Genomic DNA, 24,512 nt, shown 5'->3' with positions numbered 1-24,512 from the left:
TCCCCACTTTTTTCCATCTCTCCCACCATTCTCATTTTCCCCATCTGTCACTTTCATTCCATCTGTTCTTCCCTCTGCTTGTCAGCTTCTTCCCTCCCTCCACTCCCCATTTAAGTCCATTTTTCTTTCCACCCTCCCTCTACTCCTGTTTTGCTGCTTCTGTCCTCTGCAGTCATAACAGCTTTGTAGATTTTTGTAGACTCAAGATATAATTTCAAAATCTGTGGAAGTATATTCTTACCAGTGCTACCCATGCCAAAGAACTCTAGCACTCCCATACAGGATGGATGAAGGCACACTTTCTCAATATGGATGCACAGATGCACCTCTGAGTCTGTGGTGCAGGATTGCACACATTACCTTGTTGCATTCAAACATGTCTGTATTTGGGCTAATGAGAGATAACATCAAGGATATCACCAATAAAGAACAAGGAAACTCTATGGGAAAGATAAATATTAAGACATGCTTAGTTCAGCATCACTGCCCTCATTCTTTTAAATTATTCCTATGTTTGTGAAACAGATTAAATCCTTGTGGGTCCCTTGCAATCCCTTGCATTCAAACTATTATGTACTTATATAGTTAATTATTTTCAAGGGCCTAAAACAATGGAAATCTTTCTGTAATGCTTTCTTTCCACAGGTTTACTACGGATGGAGTGGAGAGTAAGTTATGTTCTTTATTATTTTTAAAGTTTTATTGCAAAATTACAAAATATGTCGTAGAGTAGAAATTAGTCTCTAACACAATTAGTCTCTAACAGTGAGGGTTAGACCCAATACCTTTTGAAATGGCCCTCACAGGGATCTACTCCAGGCTCTGCCCACACTGACAGTGAGAAATTAAAATGTTCAGGTAGTGGGGAGGCTTCTAACTGGTTCTGTCCGTAAAAGGCAGGGGAAAGGGAAAGGGCCCTTTCCAGGCCTATTCTGTCCTTTCAGGGAGGGATCCTTAGGGCCAGGCCTGACAAGAGTTGACAGTGCCAGGCTGGAAAATTCCTAGAGATTTCTATGGTGAAGTCTAAGGAGGGCTGGATTTGGGGACAGGAGAAGCCTCAGCTGGATATAATGCCACAGAATCCAGCCTCCAAAGCAGCCATTTTTTCCAGGGAGAGAGATCTCTGCTGTCCAGAGTTCACTTGTAATTCTGGAGGGTCTCCAGGTCCCACTTTGAGGTTAGCAACCCTAGGGCTGGCAGCAGTCTAGGGTTGCCAGGTCCCCCTGGCCACTGGCAGGGGAGGGGGGGTAAGGTTGCCAGATCCAGATTGGGAAACTCCTGGAGATTTGGGGGTGGACCCTGGGGAGGATAGGGACCTCAGTTAGGTACCGAACCATACAGGGGTCATTTCGTAGAAAAAGAGCTAGGGGAACTCATTAGCATAACTCATTAGCATATGCCACACCCCCTGACATCAGGGGCCCGGCGGTGGACCGGCAAGGCTGGCGGGAGTGCGAGGAAGCTCTGCAAAGGCCCTCCCTGGCCCCAGGCAGGCAGGGGTGGGGAGAGGTGAGAAGGAAGCAACTTACCCTCCCTCTTCTCCTGCCTCCTCCTGGCTGAATGAGGGCTGGAAGCGGGGCGGCCGGAAGCAGGGGGCGGGCTTCATCGTGTGCCCCGCCCCCCGCACCTCACCCGGGGGAACTGCGTTCCCCCCCGAAATGACCTCTGGAACCATAGCATCCATTTTCTCCATGGGAAGCTATTTCTGTAGTCTGGAGATAAGCAGTAATTCCAGAGGTTCCCCAGGTCCCACCTGGAGGCTGACATCCCTAGGCAGCACCCTCTGGGTGACTTAATACCACCTGATTTGCATGACTCAACTAGGCCTGGCTGCTTGCTACTCTTCAACAGCAGCCACCCTATGAAAGCCAGTGTGGTGCAGCAGTTAGAGCTTTAAAGTAGGGTCTGCAAGACCCAGGTTCAGATCCCCATCTTGAGGTGGAAGCTGACTGGATGATTTTGGACCAGTCACACCCTTTCATTATTATTTTCAATTTATATCCCACCTTGCCTGCACAGGCAGCCTAACCAACCACACAGGGTTGTTGTGCAGATAAAAAGGAGGAAAAATAATGTAAGCTGCTTTGGTCCCCTTCATGAAAACTACCATTGCCAGCTTCAAGGTGAAGGCTGGAGATCACCCAGAATTGCAACTGTCGTCCAGGTGAGGTGGGGAGGCACAAAAACAAAGAGATTGATGAGGGGGCAGAAAGAGAGAGGAAGTAACATGCATGGAGGAGAGATAAAGAGTAAGAAAAGGAGGGCAGAAGGCAGAAAGCATGTGAGAGAGGTAGGGGGAGAGGGAAAGAAGCAAAGGTATGAGGAATGGGATAACCATCCCGCAAGTTGCTTGTGGGTCTCCACTTGTACATATCTAAAAGGCTCTATTATGACCCTTAGGCTGACATGCTAGAATTGTCTTGAGCAAACAGATAATTCCAAAATGGGCTTTAGTTTTTTTTAATTGTTATTATGGTTTTTCTTGACACACCATCTGCACTGGCTGCCTATTGTGTACCGGATCCGATTCAAGATGCTGGTACTTACCTTTAAAGCCCTATACGGCCTGGGGCTAGCATACCTTCAGGACCGCCTCTCCTCATACGAGCCCCACAAGAACTTACAATCTATTAATCAACACCTCCAGGGACGTCTGACTTGCTCCTACCTGGGGGAATGAGCTTCCACTAGAAATAGGGACCTGCGGGGCCTATTACAGTTCTGCAGGGCCTGCAAGACAGAGCTCTTCTGCCAGGCTTTCAGCTGAGGCAGCAGGGCACCAACCTGCTATTGGCCTCCCCTCCAGTGACCTCAGATCCGAATGGCCACCTGGGAAAAAACTGCTTCTTACTGAAATCTGTTGAGCCCCTGATCTTTTATTGATTACTGTTTTTAGATAGGTTTTTAGATATATTTTAACTGGAGATGCACCCTGAGCCCGCTTGCAGGGAGGGTGGGATACAAATCAAATCAAATAAATAGTCTCAAGAAGAAAATAAGGCAATGTCTTACTAGGTATCTAATGGTAGATGTTTGCAGCTTGTTAATACCAGTTGCTTTTCTTTTGATATGAGTCTTTTAATAAGAGACAAATATACCAAGCAAATTTTTAAAAGTAAATCAGTTTCTGTTTTAAATGTGTTAAAAAGGGCAATACATTCTTCAACCTTTAAAAAGTAAGAAAAAATGATCATGTTTATTTTAATTTCTGGCTCCTCCTCTTTGTGTACTTTTTTAAAAGTCATCCATGGAAGATTACCTCATTTATACATCCATCACATCCCCTTTGCTGGTTTCCTTCCTTCTCTTTCTCCCCTTGCATGTTTCAGAAGATTCAGATGCTGAGATTTCTTTCTATTCTCTATAGTCAGTCACCTCACACCTTTCCATAAGTGTAAATATTGTCGTCAGCCTCCTCATTTATCAAGCTTTCTGCACTAACAATATCTCCTCCACCATGCACAACACTTCTTGCTCCTTCCATTCCCCCCAAATTCATTTAATCATGACTTCTTTGCTTTTGAGCTCTGCATCTCCTGCCTCTTCAGGCATCTGAAGTAGCATTTTCCTCTATTCATGAAATCTTCAAATTTTGAGATCTTCTTCGACATTCACTTACAAAAAACCCACAAAACTTTGCTGATCTAGCCAAGCCTAACATTCTTTGTAGAGATGCCGTCAGATTTCCCTAGGAGACTTCTGTCCTGGCAAAACATCCATAGCTTTTGTGAGGAAGCAAAACTAATTTTTATAAGTTTAGCATTTGTTTTCCTGGGGATTTTTGCACATCGCTACATTCCCTGCTTTTCTATCACTGTCTCAGTTTTCCCAACCTGTATCCACTTCTAAATTCTCATGCTCTATAGTCTTACTCAACCTTGTTCCTTTGTCAGTTTACACCTAGCACACCTTTTGGTGTTGAATACATGATAAGTAGTAATAACAGCAATAATTCCAGTTTCTATATAGTTGCTGCTGTCATCATTGTGTGTAAGGATATGTCTTCCAAACCTGTGTCAGGTTTATGAAATAAATAAGAGACTAAAAAAAAGAAGTAATATCTATTTTTATAGTATCACTTTAGTTGTAATAGTCTCATTTTGGGGGAAAGCCTAGGTTTTAATTTGTGGACTAAAATGCTGCCAATAACTTTTCTATATAAGGAAAAGAATACTTTTATTTATTTAAAATATTTATATCCTGTTTTTTCCCAATCAGAGTTCTTTTACACTCAGTTCAGACTATGGTTTCTGACTCTGGTTCGCCAGTAGAACATAAATTATGGTTTGTCAGTTGAGACATCATGCCAAGCTGTAGTTAAGCTTCCTCCAATAGGATCATAACTTATTTTTTTATACAGCTTAGAATTTGGTCCACAAAGTAAATGTCTGTTGAAATTAGTTTTGCCTCCCAGTTATTTGTCTGTTCAGATTTTACAACATTTTAGATGTCACGGGTTAATGAACCAGTATGACTATAACCTTAGTGCCATAATGTAGTTAATGGGATGCATAATGACGGGAGATAGAGTTGAGAAAATCATGCCATTGAGATCTCTCATGAAGCATAGTGGGCAGTAATAAGTGGGTTTTGTTGTTGTTGTTGTTGTTATCCCTGAAGTGCAGTTCACAGTTCTGCAACTGTTGGGGATACTGAGTGTCCTTGAGTTGAATATTGTCTGTCATTTTCTGGTCCCCAGTATAATTATGTGTTATTTTATTGATAATTTACACAGGCTACATTTGTACTTTACAACACAGTAAAAATAATTCCTCTCCATAGAATACTAAGCCAGCCACTTTGTTTCATGACAGTCTTAAATGCATAGTGCTTGTAACAGTCCATTTATCTTTGCTTCTCTTACTTAAAATAATAATCCTTTAAAAATAAATTTCAGAAATCTCATCCTCTTTAAAAAACCCTCAAGATCTGCACCATCATTACTCAGGTAAGCAGTAAATATCTGAATGGTAACTGCATTGCATTCGTTGATAAGCACATTAATTCTGTTCTGCTGTCAATTCTGATACTCCCTCTTTGACGTGGCTCACTATCAAGAGCAGTATATTAAGATGATTTCTAATGCAGGAGCCAGACAAGATTAAGAATAGTTATTATTTTTGCACTTGCTTTTCCATATCAAATAATTGTTGGGAAAATGTTAAGGGGGATAAAATAAATACTGGCAGGGAACAAATTACAGATCCACAGCCAAAGATGTCACTAGGAACTGAGAAATTGTTCCTGAAAACACAAAAACAACACTTTGCTTATAGTCTTCACCTCCTGCTTGTGATGAAAATAGTCTTTATTGTATACTTATGCAGTACCCATCGTGTGCCAGAGTTACAGTTAATAAGTATGAACAAGGTGTGTTTCATGCCGTACGTGCCTAGGAATGCTTCCAAAAATTTTCCTTTATCCAAATTTCAGCCTGTGTAATGAATTTATATGTATTACCAAATAAAATTTAAAAAATACAACAAACTTCAGCCTGGACTTTGGAGTTCTGAATGTACCCAGTTGTGTTTCCAGTGTGGAACCAGTGTGTTCAGAATATCACATATGTCTGCTTTTGATTTCCCAACTCCTGCACAGTTTGCCACAGCATCAGCTCCTTCTGTTGTTACATATCTTTCCTCTCTACATTGCCAATCTTTACCTGTATATATTGTTATAAATTGCTTTTTGCAGTGTTTTGAGTCATTGTACAGATGGTTGTATCAAGTTGCATTTCCACAGTGTTTTACAAATACACAGTAGCTCAACAGCACATTAGTATAAAGGTTCCCTTGCTCGACAGCCAGTCGAATCCGACTCTAGGGTTGCGGTGCTCATCTCCGTTTCAAAGCCGAAGAGCCAGCGCTGTCCGAAGACGTTTCCGTGGTCATGTGGCCGGCATGACTAAACACCAAGGCGCACGGAATGCTGTTACCTTCCCACCAAAGTGGTACCTATTTATCTACTTGCAATTTCTTGCTTTCGAACTGCTAGGTTGGCAGGAGCTGGAACTAGAGATGGGAGCTCACTCCATCATGCGGCACCCGGGTCTCGAACTGCTGAACTACTGACCTTCCACAGCCTGCAGTTCAGCGTCTTAACCACTTGAGCCACCGCACTACACAAAAAGAATTTTCATGAAATCATATTATGAACCTATCAAGACTGTTTCGCCAATGTACACAAACATGTTGTTAACACAGAGGAGAAAAAAAGATACAAATGAACAGAAATAACAGAAAGTTACAGCAATCAAAGTTACATGCTTCAATTTGGGAATTAATTTTATAAATGCTCCTAGTTAAGATAGAGTCAAGGACAAATAAAATAGTGTAAAGATAAATCCAAGGACAAATAAAGAAACAGAATTAGGGAAGTCCCCTCATCCCTGCGTTGTCTATGAACAAGAAGTAATTTAGTACAATAAGTAGCTATAGTAAACAAGCCAAGCAAACTGCCTCAGTATCAATTATATCACGATGTGTTGAAGCACTGGTTTGGCTCACATCATGAATGCATGTTGCAGTCATGGAGCTTACCATTTGATGAGCAGCTTGTGAACAGTTGTAACACAGCCTGTTAGCACATGCTCAGAAAAAGCATAACCCTCTCCTACTGTGCACTGCACACTACTTCCAATTGTTTAAAGGATGAATTCTGTGGAAATAAATACTATCATGAAAAAGAATGTAAAGGGAAAGGGAAAGGTTCCCTTGCTCGAAAGCCAGTCGAATCAGACTCTAGGGTTGCGGTGCTCATCTCCGTTTCAAAGCCGAAGAGCCAGCGCTGTCCGAAGACGTTTCCGTGGTCATGTGGCCGGCATGACTAAACACCAAGGTGCACGGAACGCTGTTACCTTCCCACCGAAGTGGTACCTATTTATCTACTTGCAATTTCTTGCTTTCAAACTGCTAGGTTGGCAGGAGCTGGAACGAGAGACGGGAGCTCACTCCGTCATGCGGCAACTCGGGTCTCGAACTGCTGAACTACCGCCTGCATTTCAGCATCTTAACCACTTGAGCCACCGCCGCTCAGATTAATTGAGGATTTCCTTCTGGTTGCTGGAGAGGGAGGTGCTACTGAGGTGTTTCTGGTTTGTTAGGGCCATTGATTTAAATAGGTCACTCTAATAAGTGTCTATGTTCAGGAGGAATTCTTTTATTTTAAAACTCTTCTAACTAATTAAAAAGAATTTTGTGTCTTGACATTTTAATTTTTATATGTGTCTGTCTGACAGCATTGTTAATGGCTGCTGATCTTTTTGGATGTAGAACTGCTTGCATATACACTTTCTCGTACAGCTTGGAAAAAAGTCATAGTCCCCCCCATTACTGGGGGGGGGGACACTTCATTGACTTGACCCACCCATGACCCTTGGGGGATTGATTTTCCGAGCTGGGCTGACACAAAAGCAGCATAAAGGAATATAACCTATCTACCACAGCTCCAGTCTCAAATCTGTCCAGTTCAATGCTTGAGTTGGACAGCAAACGGTAAGGATGAGATGAACCAATCCAAGGTTTGACTCATGGGTAAGGTCAGGGACCAGCTATTAAGGCCATTGGGAAGAGGCTTGGTGGGCTGATGACCTGGGGAGCTGCCCCCTCGCTAGAACCTCCAGAACCCAGGGGCCACCCCCATTACCATTTGTGTGACCATCACTGCTCTGTGGGGCAGTCTTAGGAAATTGTCTGCATGGGGTGATTTCCTGACCCATCCTTTAGCTTATGTAACACTATTACTTCCTGAGAACAGCTGACACTCAGACTCTTATGCTCTTCTTATCTCTTTCCACATCTTCTTCTACTGGGGGGGGGGGATTTCCATCCCTGAGCTGAGTCTCCCTTAACCAGTTTGTAAATGCCATTTTCTCTTATCCTTATCTGTTTGGTGTTGGGCCTTATGTCCCCTATCCAGGTTCTTTGCAAGGAGGAAGAAAAATATGACAAAACATTCTTTCCTCAACTGAGGCTGTGTTTTATGATTAAAGGTCACCAAAGACAACAATGACCACAATTGTGCACCTCTAATCACAAAATAACACAGCCTCAAACAAGGAAAGAAAGAATGTTTAGTTATATTATTTATTTCTACTTTTTTCTCTTTTCCCCCAAAGTCAGAGCCTGGTCAGCTTCAACCTTGCCACAGATAACTGCCCAGCCCAGTCCCACACAGTTTGGCTTGTTATTTTTTTCTTCTTCTAAAAACTACAAGAAAATAGGGAAAGGGAAACTATAAACTACAGGTGAAAGTAAAAATAAACCATATAATGGTTACAATAAAATAGCTTTAGATTAAAAAAAATGAGTAACTTATTACGTTGAAAGTGATAGTTAAAGTCGCTTAAGTAATTCAAGTCCAGATATTCTGACTTAGTAAAGAACAATATACAAGAATGATTATATAATAAGAATCAAAAGTCAAACTTCGAAGAAAATTAGAATCTCATTTGCCTCTTCTTTCCCTCAATCGATATCCTTGCTTGGGGGCAGCTGCCCCACATTCCGAATCCAAATCTTCTCCAGTACATGTTTAATCTTCACTCTCCTTGTTGCTCTTCTCATCCTCTTCTCCTGTTGGATCCAATTGTTGCTGCAGAAACTCTCTTGCTTTCATAACAGAGTCAATTCTTTCCCTCTTATATTTAAATTTGAAGAGTATACCTTCGGGTAAAATCCATTTGTAGGATATGTTGTTCTCTTGTAGAAACAAAGCCAAGTCTCTGTAGTTTTTCCTTTTCCCCCTTTTTTCAAAGGGAATGTCTTTCAAAATTCTTATCTCCTTGCCATCAATTTTAAGGGTAGTTCCATTTGTTGCTTTTAGAATCTGATCCTTCACATATCTTCTGGAGAATCTTACCACCACCTCGCCGGGCAGATTATTTTTCTTTATGTATTCTGAATATGACCGATAGATCACATCCATTTCACTTAGAAGAAAATCCGCTTTAAAATCTGCAACCGGTCCCAAAGCATCACTCAAAATCTGTTTAAGATTCTCACCTTTAGTCTCAGGAACTCCCTGGAATCTCAATATGAAGCTTGCCTTCTCCATTTGAAGCTGTAAAAGCTGGGCTTCATCAGAGTTTTTCTTTTTTTCCCACCTCCTGCATTTGCTTTTTGAGCTTTTTGGTGTTGGCATTCACTTCTTTGAGACTTTCAGCTGTTTGCTCTGGTTTTTTTAAAAAGTCTCATCTAGTTGCTGTTGCTGTGCATCGAAGTTTTGATTAAGTGTCTTCATTTGCTCCAGCAGGGGTCACAATACTTCTGTTAGCATCTTAGAGAAGTCTGTGGTTATTTCCGGTCGCATGACCGCACTCTGTGAGCTAGCACTTCCTGGAAGAAGCTTAAGTTTCGTTTGCTTATCTTTCTCTGGCATCTTTGAAGATGTTTACATTTAACAAAGTTTGCCAAAAGTCTCTGAAGTCTGCAAATTGCCAGTAATTCTCCCGTAAGTTCCTTACTATAGCCCCATTTTGCTTTCAGTCCCGCCCCCTTTAAAGGCATGTTTTAAGTCCATTTTTGTTTCCACGGGGGGGGGTGGTCCTGCCCCCCTTGCTTACTTTAAGGGGGACTTTCAGTCATTTCTCTGGTTCTCATTTCAACTGAACTCACTCTCAATGTTGATCAGGTAGATCCCACCATTAAAATGTGTAAAATGCTCAACCTCCACTCGCTTGTCCTGGTGTGCGTCTCTGAATCCAGTACTGGAACACAGTGGCGAGACCTTCGGGGCATCGGAACGCCTCAATCCACTGGCAGCGTGCCGGGGGGGAGGCAATCCTTAGTGCCCCGTGGCTAGGAGCCCTTTGGAAGGGCCCCAGGGGGGGCGTGTACAATTGCATCCCCTCTCATCCACCAGCTTATGGATCGCATCCTCGGGAGTTCCCGAGAGACACATCCACCATTAGATCGCCAAAACCGGAAGTCCATAACACACCTATTTTTAAAGTGCCTGGCATACTCAATCCCTCATTTTCCAATGCAGGAGATAAATGGTCATGCTCCCTTCTGAAAATACCTGGGTGAAACTTTCCGGCCTGGGAAGTCCTCCAGAACTTTTCAGCATGAGGAGTTCCAATGTCATTTATTTTATTTTATTTTATTTATTTTATCAGATTTCTACCCCACTCTTCCAGCCGAAGCTGGCTCATGCAGATCATGGTGCCCCGTATCTTGCCTTTCTAAAACACCTTCAAAGCTAAAATTGTTAAATACTGGGTTCAAGACACATTGCAGTGAAACAGCTCTACTTTATTAAGTGATTTCAGGAACAAGACTAAAACACCAGGGCAACAGCCCTGTTTAAATAGCATGAAAAAACGACACCCAAACAAACCCCTTTCCCAATGATATGCTATTTACATAACAATAGTTTCTCATTGGTCATTTCTAGAGTCCTGGTGGGCTATTGTTCTAGAGCTCCAAGCTCAGTCAGTCTCTGGTAGATAGTTCTGGAATGTTCCAGACCTAATATGTAACACCCCTCCCCCCTACATTCCAAAGCACCTTAAAACACATAGTCCTCAAGGTAAACTGGCCTGCACCTTTTCCGCTGAGAGTGTCTCAGCTCTGACGGTGTGGGCACAGTCACAGGGGCCCTGTCTGGGGTCTCAGCAGTGGCACTGTGAAAGGATTGGTCCCCTTCCCACAGCACATCCCCCTCCCCGCTGTGTTCTGGTGGCGACGGTAGTGGTACCTGGTGGCTGACCTTTGCAGCGGCTGATGCTGGGTTGGCTACTGCCGGCAAGAGACAGCGGCGAAGCTGGTCGATGTGCCTGCACGCAGTACCTGTCCACCGTTGGTAGATACCTCAAATGAGAGGGGGCCAGTGACTCTGATGACCCTGGCTGGAACCCAGACTGGACTGCTGGAGAAGTTCTGTGCATAGATGGGGTCGCCTGGGAAAAACCCTCTGGGAGTTTCCTGGCTCTTCGATGACTGGTGATGCTCTGGGGTTCGGTCTGGGCACAGTCTGTCCAGTCATGTAGTTAAGCGCCTGCCCATGAGGAGCTCAGCAGGGCTGTGGCCAGCAGTTACACTCGGGGTCACCCGGTGGCCAAAAAGGAATGCTGCAAGTCTATGGTCCCAGTCCCTGTGAATGATCCACCTGAGGGACTCCTTCATGGTCCATACCATCCTCTCCACTTGCCCATTGGTGGCCGGGTGAAAGAGCGCAGAGAGGATGTGCTGTATAAGGTAGCGGCCCAAGAACTCCTGGAACTCCCCCGAAGTGAAGGCAGTTCCATTATCCGTCACAACTGTCAGGTGGGCCATGCATGCTGAAAATTTGTCTGAGGGCCTGGATTGCCACGTTAGAGGAGGTGGAGGTAACAGGCACAACCACCAGCCATTTGGTGCAGGTGTCCACCAGAATAAAGAATATTTGTCCTTGGAATGGGCCAGCGAAGTCCAAATGCACCCGGGACAAAGGGTTGTGTGTGGACTCCCAATACTGCACGAGAGTGTGGGGCAGTTCCAGCCAGGTCTCTTGGCAGGTCTGGCAGTGCCAGACCCAGGCCTCTATTTTGCTGTCCATATCCGGCCACCACACATAGCTCTGGGCGAGTGCCTTCTGCACCATTCCGGGGTGCACCTCATGCAGGTCAAACAAGACTTACTGGCACAGGGGAGTGGTAAACCCCACAGTAAGCACCCTTTGTGAGCTGAGAGCTTGTCCCGGTGGGATGAGAAGGCTGTAAACTCCAGGCCCACCTGGTTGGTGGGCCAGCCCCTCCCCACTGAGTCCAGAATGCAGGAGAGGACTTGGTCATTCACAGTGTGGTGGGAAACGTCCACCGTGTGAAGAGAGTGGTTAGTTGCGCTCAGCTGAAGACAGGGTGCTGGAGTAATATTTCATGGGTACTTCCCTGCCATCCAGTGGCTGGAGGCCAAGGGCGCCAACCCCATACGGAGAAGCGTCGCAAGCAAGCACGACGGGCAGCTTTTCATCGAAATGGGCCAGGACTGTGTTGGAGGTGAACAGCTCCTTCACAGCCCGGAACACAGTGGCTTGTTGTCAGCCCCAGACCCATGGGGCCTTCTTGTTGAGAAGGCGGTGAAGCAGCTCTGCCAGCACAGCTTTATGGGGCAAGAAGGAATTATAAAATTTCAATAGCCCCAAGAAAGCCTGTAGCTCCTGCTTGGAAGAGGGCGCGGAAACGCTGACAATAGCACGAACCTTGTCTGGGGCCAGATGGATGCCTTCGGCATTATGAAGAACCCCAGGAACTCAACCCATGGAACACCCAGGAGGCACTTCTCCCACTCCACTTTCAGGCCAGCCGACTGGAACAGCTGCAGGATGGCATGCAACCGGCAGACGAATTCCTCTTCCATAGGGGCAGCAATCAGAACGTCGTTGAGGAAAGGCTGGACCCTGGGGATCCCTTTAAGCAGAGAGTCCATGAGATTTTGGAAAATCCCCAGGGCCACTCTGACACCAAATTGTAGTCGCCGCACCCTGAACATGCCCCTGTGTGTGACTGTGGTCTGGGCCTCTGCTGTTGCATCATACACTGGGAGTTGCTGGTAGGCCGGGGCCAAGTCCAACTTCCTGAAAATCTTGGTGCCTGCCAAGGAGGCCAAGATATGGCTGTCTACCGGGACTGGGTAGCCGTGGTCCTTGAGCGCCTTATTAATGGTACATTTATAGTCTGCGCAGATGTGGATGTCCCTGTTGGGCTTAACGGGTGTAACAATTGGGGGTTCCCAGAGGGCATGTGAAACTAGTTCAAAAACCCCTTGGTCCACCCCCAACGATCCAGCTCCTTGTCAATTTTTGGCTTCAGGGTTGAGCTGGAGGGAAATGGGAGGTCCAATGTAGCGACCAGGCGTCCCATCAAATACGGCCAGGAACTCGTCGCACATCCGCTGAAAGTCTTCTCAAGCAATTTGGTGTACTCCCATGACCCGAAACTCCAAAGGCTCGAACCATGCTAACCATATAAACTTGTGTGACGGCCCACTACTACTAGCAAGTCCAAGAGTCCTTCAAAATTCTGGTATTGCACCCAGAACTTTCCCACCCCTTTTACAGCCACCTCATTTTGTTGGACGTCCCGTAGGGTGAAACTGGCCAGGCTGAGGCAAGGGTCTTCTTTAGGGCAGAGCCTCCGGAGGGTGTCATCCAAGATTATGGAAATGGAAAACCCTGTGTCTAGCTCCATCGTGCAAGGGGCTCCCTTGATTAAAACAGTCACTTTAACTTTATCAGGGGGGTCCTAAGACAAGTGCAGTACCTGGTGTGGCTGGATGGCTGTGGTTTGCAGTTCTGTGGTGTGCGCCGACTCCTGATGGGTAGACTGTCACCTCTGGGTTCCCTTGGAACAGCAGGAGCAGGCAATATGGCCGACCTTTCTGCAGCTCCGATACGTGGCATCTCAGAAACAGCAGGATGTCCACTTGTGGGGCTCCCCACAGCTGGCGCATGGTGTCGAGGTGGTGGATTCACTGGTGCGAGCTGTGGCGGGTGTGCTAGTGCTATGGTGGGCTGGGCGATATATTTCCAGGACCTCCTAGTCATAGGTGTCCATGTGGTGGGCTGCAGTGTTGGGTCTCCGTGAAGCTGGCGAGCTCAGAGCTTGGCGGTCCACTGGGGTGAACTTGTCGGCAGCTTCTGTGGAGAGGGCTTCTTCAAGCACATCCTTGAATGTGGGGTCCTGCTTGATGATGAGCTGCCATTGGATCCACTTGTCCCAAAGTCCTCACACCAGCCGGTCACGGAGCGCCTCCTCGAGGTTGTGGAAGTTGCAATGTCGGGTGGCATGCTGGAGAGCCGTAACGTAGGTCATGATCGACTCACCCACTGCCCGGTTCCTCGTATAGAATGCATGGTGGGCCACAATGACAGAGGGCATCGGTACAAAGTGCTCCTGCAGCTGGTCTATAGTTGTCTGGTACGCAGCATTTCGTAGTTCCACTGGTGCTAGCAGTGAGCGAGTGATCTCAAACGTTAAGCAGCCGCAGACCCGGAAGAAGGTGGTGTGCTTCTTCATGTCTTTGTTGACCTCAGAGGACTCGAGGAAGAACTCAAAGTGAGAAATGTAGGAGTTCCAGTCCTCAGCAGTGGCGTCCAGTGCGTCGAAGTGTCCTGGAGCAGCAGCCATGGTCCCGGCACCATCCCACCAAGACATATTTCTCCATGGTTATGACGCAAACGCCATAATCTTCAATACTGTTCCCCACCCCCGGACTAGCTCCCAGATTAGCTCCTGGAGACCCAGTCTTTCCTCAGTTTCCTGGAGCGGCTGCTCCACACGGCAGCCAAGATCTCCTTAGTTCCTTTAAGAGGTGGTCTCAAGGATGCAGGACTCAGAAGAGGATGAAGGGCCCCAGGTTTTGAAAGTGAAGGATTTGTGGTTTCAATGGCTTTTTTTGCTTGTTTTACAGGTGGAGAGGAAAAGGATGGATTAGGGAAATCTACAGCCTATGAGCCCAGGACAAAGTCTCTTCTTTTTCATTCAGATTTGATTCCCCATCCTCTTTTTCTTTCAATTTTTTTTTGAAAGAAAAAGAAAAGATAACTGCCCAGCCCAGTCCCACACAGTTTGGCTCGGTATCTCCTGCTCAGGGCTGGCCAGGCAGGTGCTCCCTTTCTCCTTTGGGACCCTTTCCCAGGGCTGTTTCTTCCTCACAAGCCACCTCTGGGTAATGTACAGCTGTTGGAGAAGGTATGTTTGCCTGCCAATCATGTACGTTACCTAGTTAGATCCACAGAATGAACAGTCCCAATATCTTGAGAACACTAATCTATTTCTGAATGCAGTAGGCAGCAACTGTAGCAGCAGATTAAATAGAAAATATCCTTCATAAATATATTGAGTTATTTTGGGATCACTGACCATTTGGATCTCTTTTCCTCCCATGACTGTCTATACAGACTATTCCAAAAATTTTATACCACTGATAGTTATAGTTATTTTTTCTGATCTCCAGCCTAAATTCCATCATCTGGCCTTTGATCAATGACATTACCCTTTTAACAAAAAGAAGTACTGTGGCATCTTAAAGGTTAGCAGATTTACTGCAACAAAAGCTTTTGTGAACTACTACCTATTTCATCAGATGTGTAAACAGTATCTTCAGTTGGCAGATACGTACAGTTTGTCAACTGATAATACACCATGGATCTGATGAAATGGGCTCTACTCCACTGAAGCTTATGTCATAAAACAACTGTTAGTCTTTAAGGTGCCACAAGACCTCTTTTTGTTTTTTTCTGTATTAACAGGCCTATCCCTCTAAAATCTGCCAGTTATGTTTTAAACTCTTCAGTGAAATATGCATCAGCAGAGGGACTGCTGTTTCTCAGTGGGGAAGGTGAAATTTTCAGAAGCCACCAGCAGATGTCCTTATAGTCCATCTTCATTTTAGTTCTTTATGCAAGAATCTTTTGCAAATTACTACAGAATCAGCACAGTTAAATGTAATTTCCCCATTTTGTTTCTTGAGTGTTGTGAAATTTCACTTTATTCCATGTTCTGGCTTAAATATGAGAATTTCTAAAATTAATTCTCAAATTGGAGTGGGCATTGATTCCTGAAGCTTTCAGTTCCTTCAGTTCCTTCTGTTCATTTGTATCTTTCCCTCCCTCTTATATATTAACAAGATTAAATATGTACAGAGGCAATAATGGTTAATATTTTTCTGACTTTAGCAATTAACTATGAGCCATATGTTTACAAAAATCAAATGCCTCTAGTGATTGAGATACAAACGCACTGGAAATAAATTTTATAACCAAAGAGAGTAATTGGGTCTGGGAATAATTTCTCCTGAAAATTGGGGCAAACTTCCCTTCCCAGCTATGCTATTTAAACTCCACTTGATTATATTTATCCTTGAAAATTTAGAATGCATTCACATCTATTGGAAATAATTATTTAAAATCTAGAGTAAGTGATCAGAGTGAGTCTACTTTGTCTAGTTAAGCCCAAGGAATGGCTCTTCCATTAATGGCCCCAGGATCCCTAGTTATTTAGAGTTATGAAGAATGAGATGATCTGCTTAAGATTTTTGACTAGCAATATACTTTAGGCACTCCCATCTTTGTCACAGACTTTCTGTAGGACTTTAGACAAGTATATTCAGGCTTCTGTACAGGAATCTATGAAATGCCTGTGAACATTTTGTCCAGGGTTTTTGTGTTACGGCAAATTCTTCCCCGTAGGAGGAAGACAGGAGATGCTATCTAACTCAGGTGCAGCTATTTACTAACTTGCAAATCTGTAAGCTGTTGCCTTTCCTTACCTGTCAAAATGAGATAAAGAGTTACTAATGGCAGTTTCTATTACCTTAACCACACTAAGCAAAAAGCAGACCCCTTGAGCTGCTATGACTCTTGTCTGGTGGTAAACCAACTGCAAGCATTCTTTATCTTCCTGGGAGATGTCTTAGAACCAAGCTACACATTACATGCAATTGTATGTAACTTCATTTTGACTTCAAGAAAGAAGGGGGGAAGCTTCTGCAGGAAGCTGTTTCCCCACAGGGCCAAACCATCCTGGGAATTCTATTTTGATGCATGGGACATGCAGTGGCCCCAGGGGACCATTATTTGCTCCACTGGTCTACTTACAGGCCTCAAAAGAAGGCATTATAGTTTAGGCTACACTTTCTTTTTTAATTTTTTTAAATTTTAGCATAAAGGTTATTTAACATTTGACATTAAGCCAGCATCACTAGTAATGCGCCATGAGGCTTAGTGGTAGCCCAGGGAAAATGCTGCGCTTCCCCTCCACAGTTTTAACCCACTAGTTGCTATTGTAAAGGATAGCTAGGTAAGTCACGCCTTTTGAGAGTTGTGAAGCCCTAGCAGAAAACCAGGAAAATATGCATGGGGGGGCACATTTTTCCCTCAGGACATTTTTTCAGTTGTTCAAATGGAAAAACTGGGAAATTTTCAGAGAGCACTGAAAAATATCCTTATGAAACATTTTTATTTGAAATGAGTGGATGTTTATTAAGACAAGATTTTATTCGCTGAGAATGTATAACATGAATTTTTATATGCTGGCTAAGCTCTAAATTATACATTTTATGTAGCTAAAGCAGAAAAATAGGTTTGGTTTTGATGGGAAATTAACTATTGCATATATTTCATTTCCCCCCAGAATTTCCTTTATTTTCGTAGCTATTCTGAGAAAAAAAAGGGGGGGAGAACTGGAATTAGAGACGGCCCTCATTAGAGATGGCCCTCTGATTCAAATGCACTCCTCTGGGAGCGGGAGCAGTTTGCATTAAGGCTTCCACGCCCCTCTAAGCCCTGCCAGTGCTGCAAGAACTTCCCCAAATGGGGTTACAGCTCTACTTCTAAATTGATTTAAATAGACCCTGTATCTCTACTCCTTTGTGCTGATTACTTAAATAGGGTGTTGGTTGTGCATATCCTGTGGATCGCATTTGAATGCCCCTTGCCCAGTTTCTTGCATTGTGCAACAGGGCTGGCAACTTGCAGCCAGCTAACATGGATACATGGGGGAAGTTGATATTTGGAAAACCTGTAAGTATTCCTTTAATGAAGTCTATCAGGCATAGTAATAGTTTTATAATATTATATTTAAGCATAATCAAATATTTCTTGGAAAAATATGAGTAAATATTTTATGTGAGTATGGATAATCACTCTCTCTCTCTCTCTCTCTCTCTCTCTCTCTCTCTCTCTCTGTAGCTGTTGAAAGGAACAATTTAATGAGATTAGCTCAAACGATACCTTTTACACCAGTGCAGCTCTTTGGTGAGTACCAGCTTCTGTGTTAATTAATTAGGACTAAGGATGCTTGAAAAACTACTGCTTTAGTTCTGTATGGGAGCCAAACTAGATACTATGGCAGCCAAAGGTCTGACCCAGGACCACTGACACCATTCTAGACAAGAATTTGTCCATTTAAAAATCCTGCAAGGGCCCGATCAGCGGGTTCAGCTGGAGCTGGCCATCTTGTTTCTTTTCAGAATGCCTTTTCAAGTGCCTAAACAATGTGTCGTCACCCCCCCCCCCGTTTTTGCACTTGAAAAGGCATGCAGGGGAGAGAAACAAAAGTGCTTACTCCAGCTGTGCCATGGGCCTGATCATGATTGGACTCTCTTGACATTTTTAAATTACCAAATTCTTCTCTAAAATGGCATTGGTGGTCACAGGTAGGATGTGTGACTGCCATAATGTCTAGTTGGGCCCTGAGTATCAGTCACAGAATGGCCTGTTTAGTATAGTGGTTTGGTATAGTGGTTAAGAGTGGCAGACTCTAATCTGGAGGACCAGGTTTGATTGCCCACTCCTCCACAGCTGGGTAGCCTTGTGTCAATCACAGTTCTCTTCACAGGGTGTCTGTTGCAGGGAGAGGAAGGGAAGTAGATTGTAAACCGCTCTGAGACTCTGAGTGAAGGGTGGGGTATAACTCCAACTCTTCCTTTGGTTTTTGCTTATTCAGCGTGAACAGGAAATGTCTTGCCGCATCCCAGCATCATGGGGACAACAAGAAATTTTGTGGGGAGAGGAGAATAGAAGTCAGCTCTCAACTGATCAGCACTAAATCAGCTTTTGTTCATTCTCCCCTACCCCCAGAAGCTCAGTGCAAGACTGGGGTGGTAAGCTTGACAAGCATCAGAAGTTGCCTCTCAGCTGATCCCTGAGATCTCAGGCTAGGTAGCAGAAGCCAACTCTGAGCTTATCGTGGATCAGATGAGAGTCAGCTTCTGAACAACCAGAGCAGCTCCTGGTCTGATTCCGTCAAACATGTTTGACTGCTGAACATCTTCACAGTTTGACTTGTAACATCCCTAATGAGGGCTTTTTACTCTTTTTGCAGAAGTATAAATTATATCTTTACCTCTTCAGTTGAGTACTAGTAGATATCTGCCATGTGATAAATTTGCTTTAAGAATACAGAACATATAGTTTTTTATGCTTAGCTGGGCTCTTTTTGTAGCAGGAACTTCTTTGCATATTAGGCGACACACCCCTAATGTAGCCAATCCTCCAAGAGCTTACAAAGCTCTTCTTACAGGGGCTACTGTAAGCTCTTGGAGGATTGGCTACATTAGGGTTGTGTCACCTAATATGCAAAGGAGTTCCTGCTACAAAAAGAGCCCATACAGAACAAAACAATTATCTAATATCTATCCAATTTCCTTTGGCTTTAGCTGGTGAAGAAGTGACAGTATATAAATTAGAAGAGAGTTCACCTTCGAACCTTGATAAAAGCATGTCAACATGGTCACAGCATGGCATGGCTGCTATGATTCAAGTATTGTCTCGGGAGGAAATGGATGGAGGGCTGAGGAGGGCTATGAAGGTTGTCTGCACCTGGTCCGAGAATGATGCACTAAAGTTAGGCCAAGTCTTCATTGTGAAGTCTTTCCTTCCTGAGGTAGTTAAGACTTGGCAAAAGATCTTCCATGAGGACACAATACTCCATCTTTGCCTCAGAGTGAGTATAACTTGTTATGGGTAAAATTTGTTTTCTAAAATACCTGACTATCTAGGGGAACATAAGTGGGAAAAGGGAGATAGTTGTAAGAAATTACACATGCCTTGCCATTCTATTATTAGACCATAAAAATTGTTAAAAATATGTGGTGAAACAAACTAAACTGGGCTGGGACCAAAAATGCAAACATAAATATGTAAGGTGAGGAAACTTACCAAGTCTGGGCTTTGGTCCCTGGGGTATTCCTGGGAAATTAGTGTATACTGGATAGCAGACGTCTCTGAGATGTGTAAAGCTGTCATCCTATGCATGCTTACTTGGAAATAAGATTCACTGGGGCTTAATCCAAAGTAAATATGCATCATGTTCAGCTGTCTGTACCTATAATAAAGGTAATGTCTAATTTAGAATATTACTTGTCTTTGGTATGCGAGGTGAAAAACCATGCGAATCTCTCCTCCCATCTCTCTTTGTACAGATTTTTCTTATGCCATACAAATGAAAAGTTATTAATGGCCTTTGATTTCCTCCTTGCCAATCTATAACATCATGGTCAGAATCATGATCTATAAACAGGAATTTCCAATGAATGTTGTACCTCAGCTATTGAACTCACCAGGTGGCTTTAAGCAGGAATCTTTAATCTGTAACTCTCTGATGTGTAATTCAGGGATAATAATTGTGTAAGAACCCCTAATATAAAATGCAGTGTTTTGAATACTAGCTTTAGGAAAAGGACTGTATAAATTACTAACAATCATTACTGTTATTAGGAAATACAACAGCAAAGAGCAGCTCAGAAGTTGATATATACATTCAACCAAGTGAAGCCTCATACCATTCCATATACTCCAAGGTAAGGCAGACACTTCTAATGAAGTATATGAGAAAGACTAAAGCCATCATTATTCATTACTTCTATGAGATATCCCCAGTTATTTGTCCATGAACTATAGTACTGTGGGTAAATCATCCTAGTACAGAACACAGAGAGCTAGACAAATAGCCATCTATTTATTGTAGCCATCTATATTGACCTTTGTCAAAAGACTTTCTTAATATATCATCAGTACAGAAATTACAATCACCCCAGTAATTAAACATCTGGAATGGACATTTCCTTATATTTGATTCATTAAGAATATATACCAAAAAGCAGGGACCCAGAAGGTACTTGTGGGCAGGGGAGTCTTTTTACTTCCTCCCCTTTCCCTCATTCCTTCTCTGTCACTCACCCCCCATCTTTCTCCTCCACCCCTTCTCTGACACTCATCACCCCTTTCTCCCACCACCCCTTCTCTGACATTCATACCTCCTTCTTTCTTTCTTCCCCCCCAATTGACACTAATCTCCCCTCTTTCTGTTCCTTCTCCCACCCCCCTCCTCCTCCTTGCATCTCATTGCCTGAATGATGAGCACCACAGTGACTTCCTCGCCTGCCCTACTAGCTGCTTACCTGAGGTTTGTCTGCGCATGTGCTTTTTAAAAAGTGTTAATAATTTGAAAAGCTTTAAGTTGAAAAGTTTTACAAGATTTCTGCAATAAGGCCCTACCAGATGGCAGCCCAAGGGGCTGCATAAGGAAGGAGAGCCTACTTTGCAGGCGTGGAAGGACGGAGACTGGTTGCGGCGTTTCCCGCCCATATGGGTATCTGGGACGGGAGGAGCCTTGTCTTTATTACTGTTATGCTCCCTCCCATTGGGGCAGTTTGTTGGAAATTGGGCTTCTGCTGGTTGCCAGTTGTGGGGCTGGGTAGGAGTTTTTAGCCCCCCTTTCAGATTGGCCGGGAAAGGAGGGTGTTTTTGCCTACCCCACACTGTCTTTGAGGTTGGGGAATTGGCTCTGGGTAGTGCTGTTAATTAGGTTTGGTGGAAATCTGGCCTATTTTCTGTTATATGGGGGAACACCAAGCGACAGACCCCCTCCCCTTTTGTCTGGGGGGTTGGCACACTTTGCACGAACCATTCCTTGGTATGGACCTTGGATGGGGACTGTGGGTGGCCTGTTATACACCTTGGGCATGGGTCTCCCTTCATGCTCTGCCGCTAGAGGTGGTGGGCTCATGGCAAGGGGTTGGCATGTCTGCCGCCGGGCACAGGCCATGTTTCGGTTGGCTTGCACCAGGGGCTATGGTAGTTACCCCCCTTTATGGTCTGGATGGGGATCAGGGAATCCCCTTGCCAGGTGCATGTTGCAGCCCTTGCCAGTTATTACCTCTTGAATTAATAGTTAAATAAAGCTGCCCTTAGTTTATACCAATTACCTGTGTCAGTCTCTTTCTTCCAACTAAGTATGCAAACCTAGGTTGTCGCACAAGTTTGCAGAACTGATTTGTAAGTTTAGGCATCCACAGATTGAACTACACTTGACTCTAAGTAAATACAAAGGAGTAAATAGAAGGGAGTATCTGGGCTTCAATATATGTGATGACAACATAATGATTTGTTTAAATCCAAGCCTGCCTCATTCACTGGGCAAGAGGACTGATTTTTAGAGCAAAGAGAAACATGGAAAAGGAGATGTGGACCCTCACTCTGCCTGTTACTTACTTTCTTACCTGAGTTGCTTCATGCTTAAATCTGGTTTGGGAAGCCATTTAGGGGGGAAAGTGACATTGACAGGGAGTTAAGGAACAGGAAAGAGAAAGTTTATCGCCACTAAGGAACTTTAGTTACAATAATGGCAAGCATACTGTTGTCATGTGTAGTTTGGTCCTGAGTGTCATAGGCATCATGCCAGTGTTTTTCATGGATGTATATATTTCAAAGAGTTTTAGAAATATGTGAAGGCCGCAATCCTAAATGTTCTTTCATACATGTAAATGAAATCAGTGGCACTTTCTTCCAAGTAAATGTGCTGAAGATTAAGGTTTGTGTGTTATCTGCCATTAAGTTGCTTCCAATTTATGGCGACCCTATGAATTAAGGACCTCCAGAATATCCTGCCAGTAACAGCTTTGTTACTGAAGTCTGTGGCTTCCTTTATTGAGTCAATCCATCTCATGTTGCTGTTGTTTGTTTGGTTGTTGTTATTAATTAGATTTTATACCACCCTCCCTATGAGGCGGACTCAGGGCAGTGTACAAGTTAAAAACAGAAAACATAACAATTTAAACTGTTAAAATTAAGAGCTTTGTAACAAAGTCCCAAATCCTAAGGCACCATAATTTACAGGTTTCATAACCCCAGCAGGGGAGAGAGGAGGACCAACCATACCATTGCTGACCTCATCTGTATACCCTTGAGTATGACTCGGTACTCAATCTGGAGCCAGTGCAGCTGGCAAAGTGCAAGTTGAATGTACACTGTTAATGGGGTTTCTGTAAGAATCCGAACCATTGCATTCTGGACCAGCTGTAACCTCTGGGTCAGCTTCAAGGTTAGGCCTATGTAGAGTGAGTTGCAGTAGTCTAACCTAGAGGTGACTGTTGAATGATTACAGTGGCTAGGTCAGAGTGAGACAGGAAGGAGGCCCGTTGCCTAACCTGGTGTAGTTGAAAAAATGCCAGTCTGACATCATTTGTGACCTGGGCCTCCAGGAACACACCAAGGCTTTTGACTGTCTATGCCAGGGTTAGTGCCACATGGTCAAGAGATGGAAGTTGGCACCCAAGTCCTGAATCTCCCCCACCCAGCCAGAGAACCTCTGTCTTTGAAGGATTCAGTCTCAACCAGCTTCACTTCAGCCATCCAACCATGGCCTCCAAGAGCTCGGCCAATTTACTCAGGGCAGCATCTGGCCTGCTATCCATCAGCAGATATAGCTGGGTGTCATCAGCATAGTGATGGCACCCCAGCCCAAAACTCCACACCAGCTGGGTGAGGGGGTGCATGTAGATCTTAAATAACATCAGAGAGAGGATAGCCTCCTGAGGGACTCCATATACTCTGCTAGCATCACCGTCTGTCCCCGACCATGGGAAGACTTGCAGAGTTCTCAGTTCAATTCAAAGCTAAAGCTGATTGAATCAGGTATTACTGCAGCAAGACAAAATTTGGTAGGTTTATGAATTAATTACCTGTGCCATGTAGAGAGTATGTATTTAAAGTACTGCCTATGTGGCTCTATTTTAAATTTCCACATCCATCTGTATTTATTTGACAAGAGAGATCGTAACTTGGCACTGAGTACTTTAAATAAAATTTTACGATTTGTTTTACAAGCAGTTTTATAGAGTATGATCAGTAACATTGGCCTTTCTCTCATAAAAGGATCTAAATGCTTTATCAAAGTGGAAATCAGCCTTCCATTTCAGGAGCATTTTATCATGATCTTTATCAAAAGGGGTGTTCTTGTATGATTTTGAAATAGTTTGTCCCAACTTATTTGGGCCTCACATTTATTAGTCATGTACTCTAATGACTTATTCTGAATATACCATCCTTAAAAACCTGTTTCTCTGATAACAATGAAAATCTTAAAGTGATGGTCCACAACTTTACAGAGAGCTTGTGATAAAGCACATTTCAACACATTTAGAGTTATTAGAGATTCCCTCTCACCGTAGGGCATACTTCCTGGCAAGATGTAACATCTATCCATCGGCAGTGTTAGAAGGCCAGTATAAAAAGGTACCTTTGTAAGAGTGACTATGCCCATGCGGTTCAGGGAAAGTCGAAACAATTGAACATATTTTACTCCACTGTGTATTTTATGAAACCATCAGAGCAAAGATTATCCATCCTATCTTAAGGAGGTATCACAGATATTTTGACAAGGAGATAAGTAGGAAGCTATTATTTGATCCTGCTCCACAGCTCATAACAAATTGTGCCAAATTTTTGGCAATAGTTCAAAAAATACATGCTGCATGCTTATAACAATCTTAGAAACAATCCAGAAGGTTTGGAGATGGGGAGTAGAATTTTATAATCCGTATAACACTTATTCAATAGTTGCGGTGGGGAGAAGCCCATGAAACCCAGGGGATCCCCCGCCCAGAGCTGGGGGCTGGCAAGCCTACCTGGCCCAGTTGCCAGCACCATACAGCTGGGCCACAGTTTTCCTAGGTGGAGGCTGCTGAGGTGTGGAAGAAGGGAAGCTGAAGTCAGAGGGGGGCAGATGAAGGTAGGTTGGCTGTTGAGTT

General features: G+C 43.9%; 1 protein-coding gene across 1 annotated transcript in view; it reads left to right on the top strand.

Annotated features, from left to right (window-relative positions):
• The window catches only part of TRPM6 (transient receptor potential cation channel, subfamily M, member 6), a 112,536-nt gene that overhangs the window by 75,122 nt on the left and 12,902 nt on the right, over positions 1-24,512 (top strand). The window contains exons 32-36 of the mRNA XM_015411534.1: positions 1,192-1,217; positions 4,898-4,948; positions 17,671-17,736; positions 19,140-19,426; positions 20,200-20,282. Of these exons, the coding sequence (XP_015267020.1) occupies positions 1,192-1,217; positions 4,898-4,948; positions 17,671-17,736; positions 19,140-19,426; positions 20,200-20,282 (513 nt within the window). The remainder of the gene's footprint in view (positions 1-1,191; positions 1,218-4,897; positions 4,949-17,670; positions 17,737-19,139; positions 19,427-20,199; positions 20,283-24,512) is intronic.

This window comes from Gekko japonicus, unplaced genomic scaffold (genome assembly GCF_001447785.1).
Source record: "Gekko japonicus isolate JY-2015 unplaced genomic scaffold, Gekko_japonicus_V1.1 scaffold6, whole genome shotgun sequence".
NCBI classification, from domain to species: domain Eukaryota; kingdom Metazoa; phylum Chordata; class Lepidosauria; order Squamata; family Gekkonidae; genus Gekko; species Gekko japonicus.
Note: the sequence above shows the minus strand (reverse complement) of the source record. Positions and strands in the feature narration are given on the sequence as shown.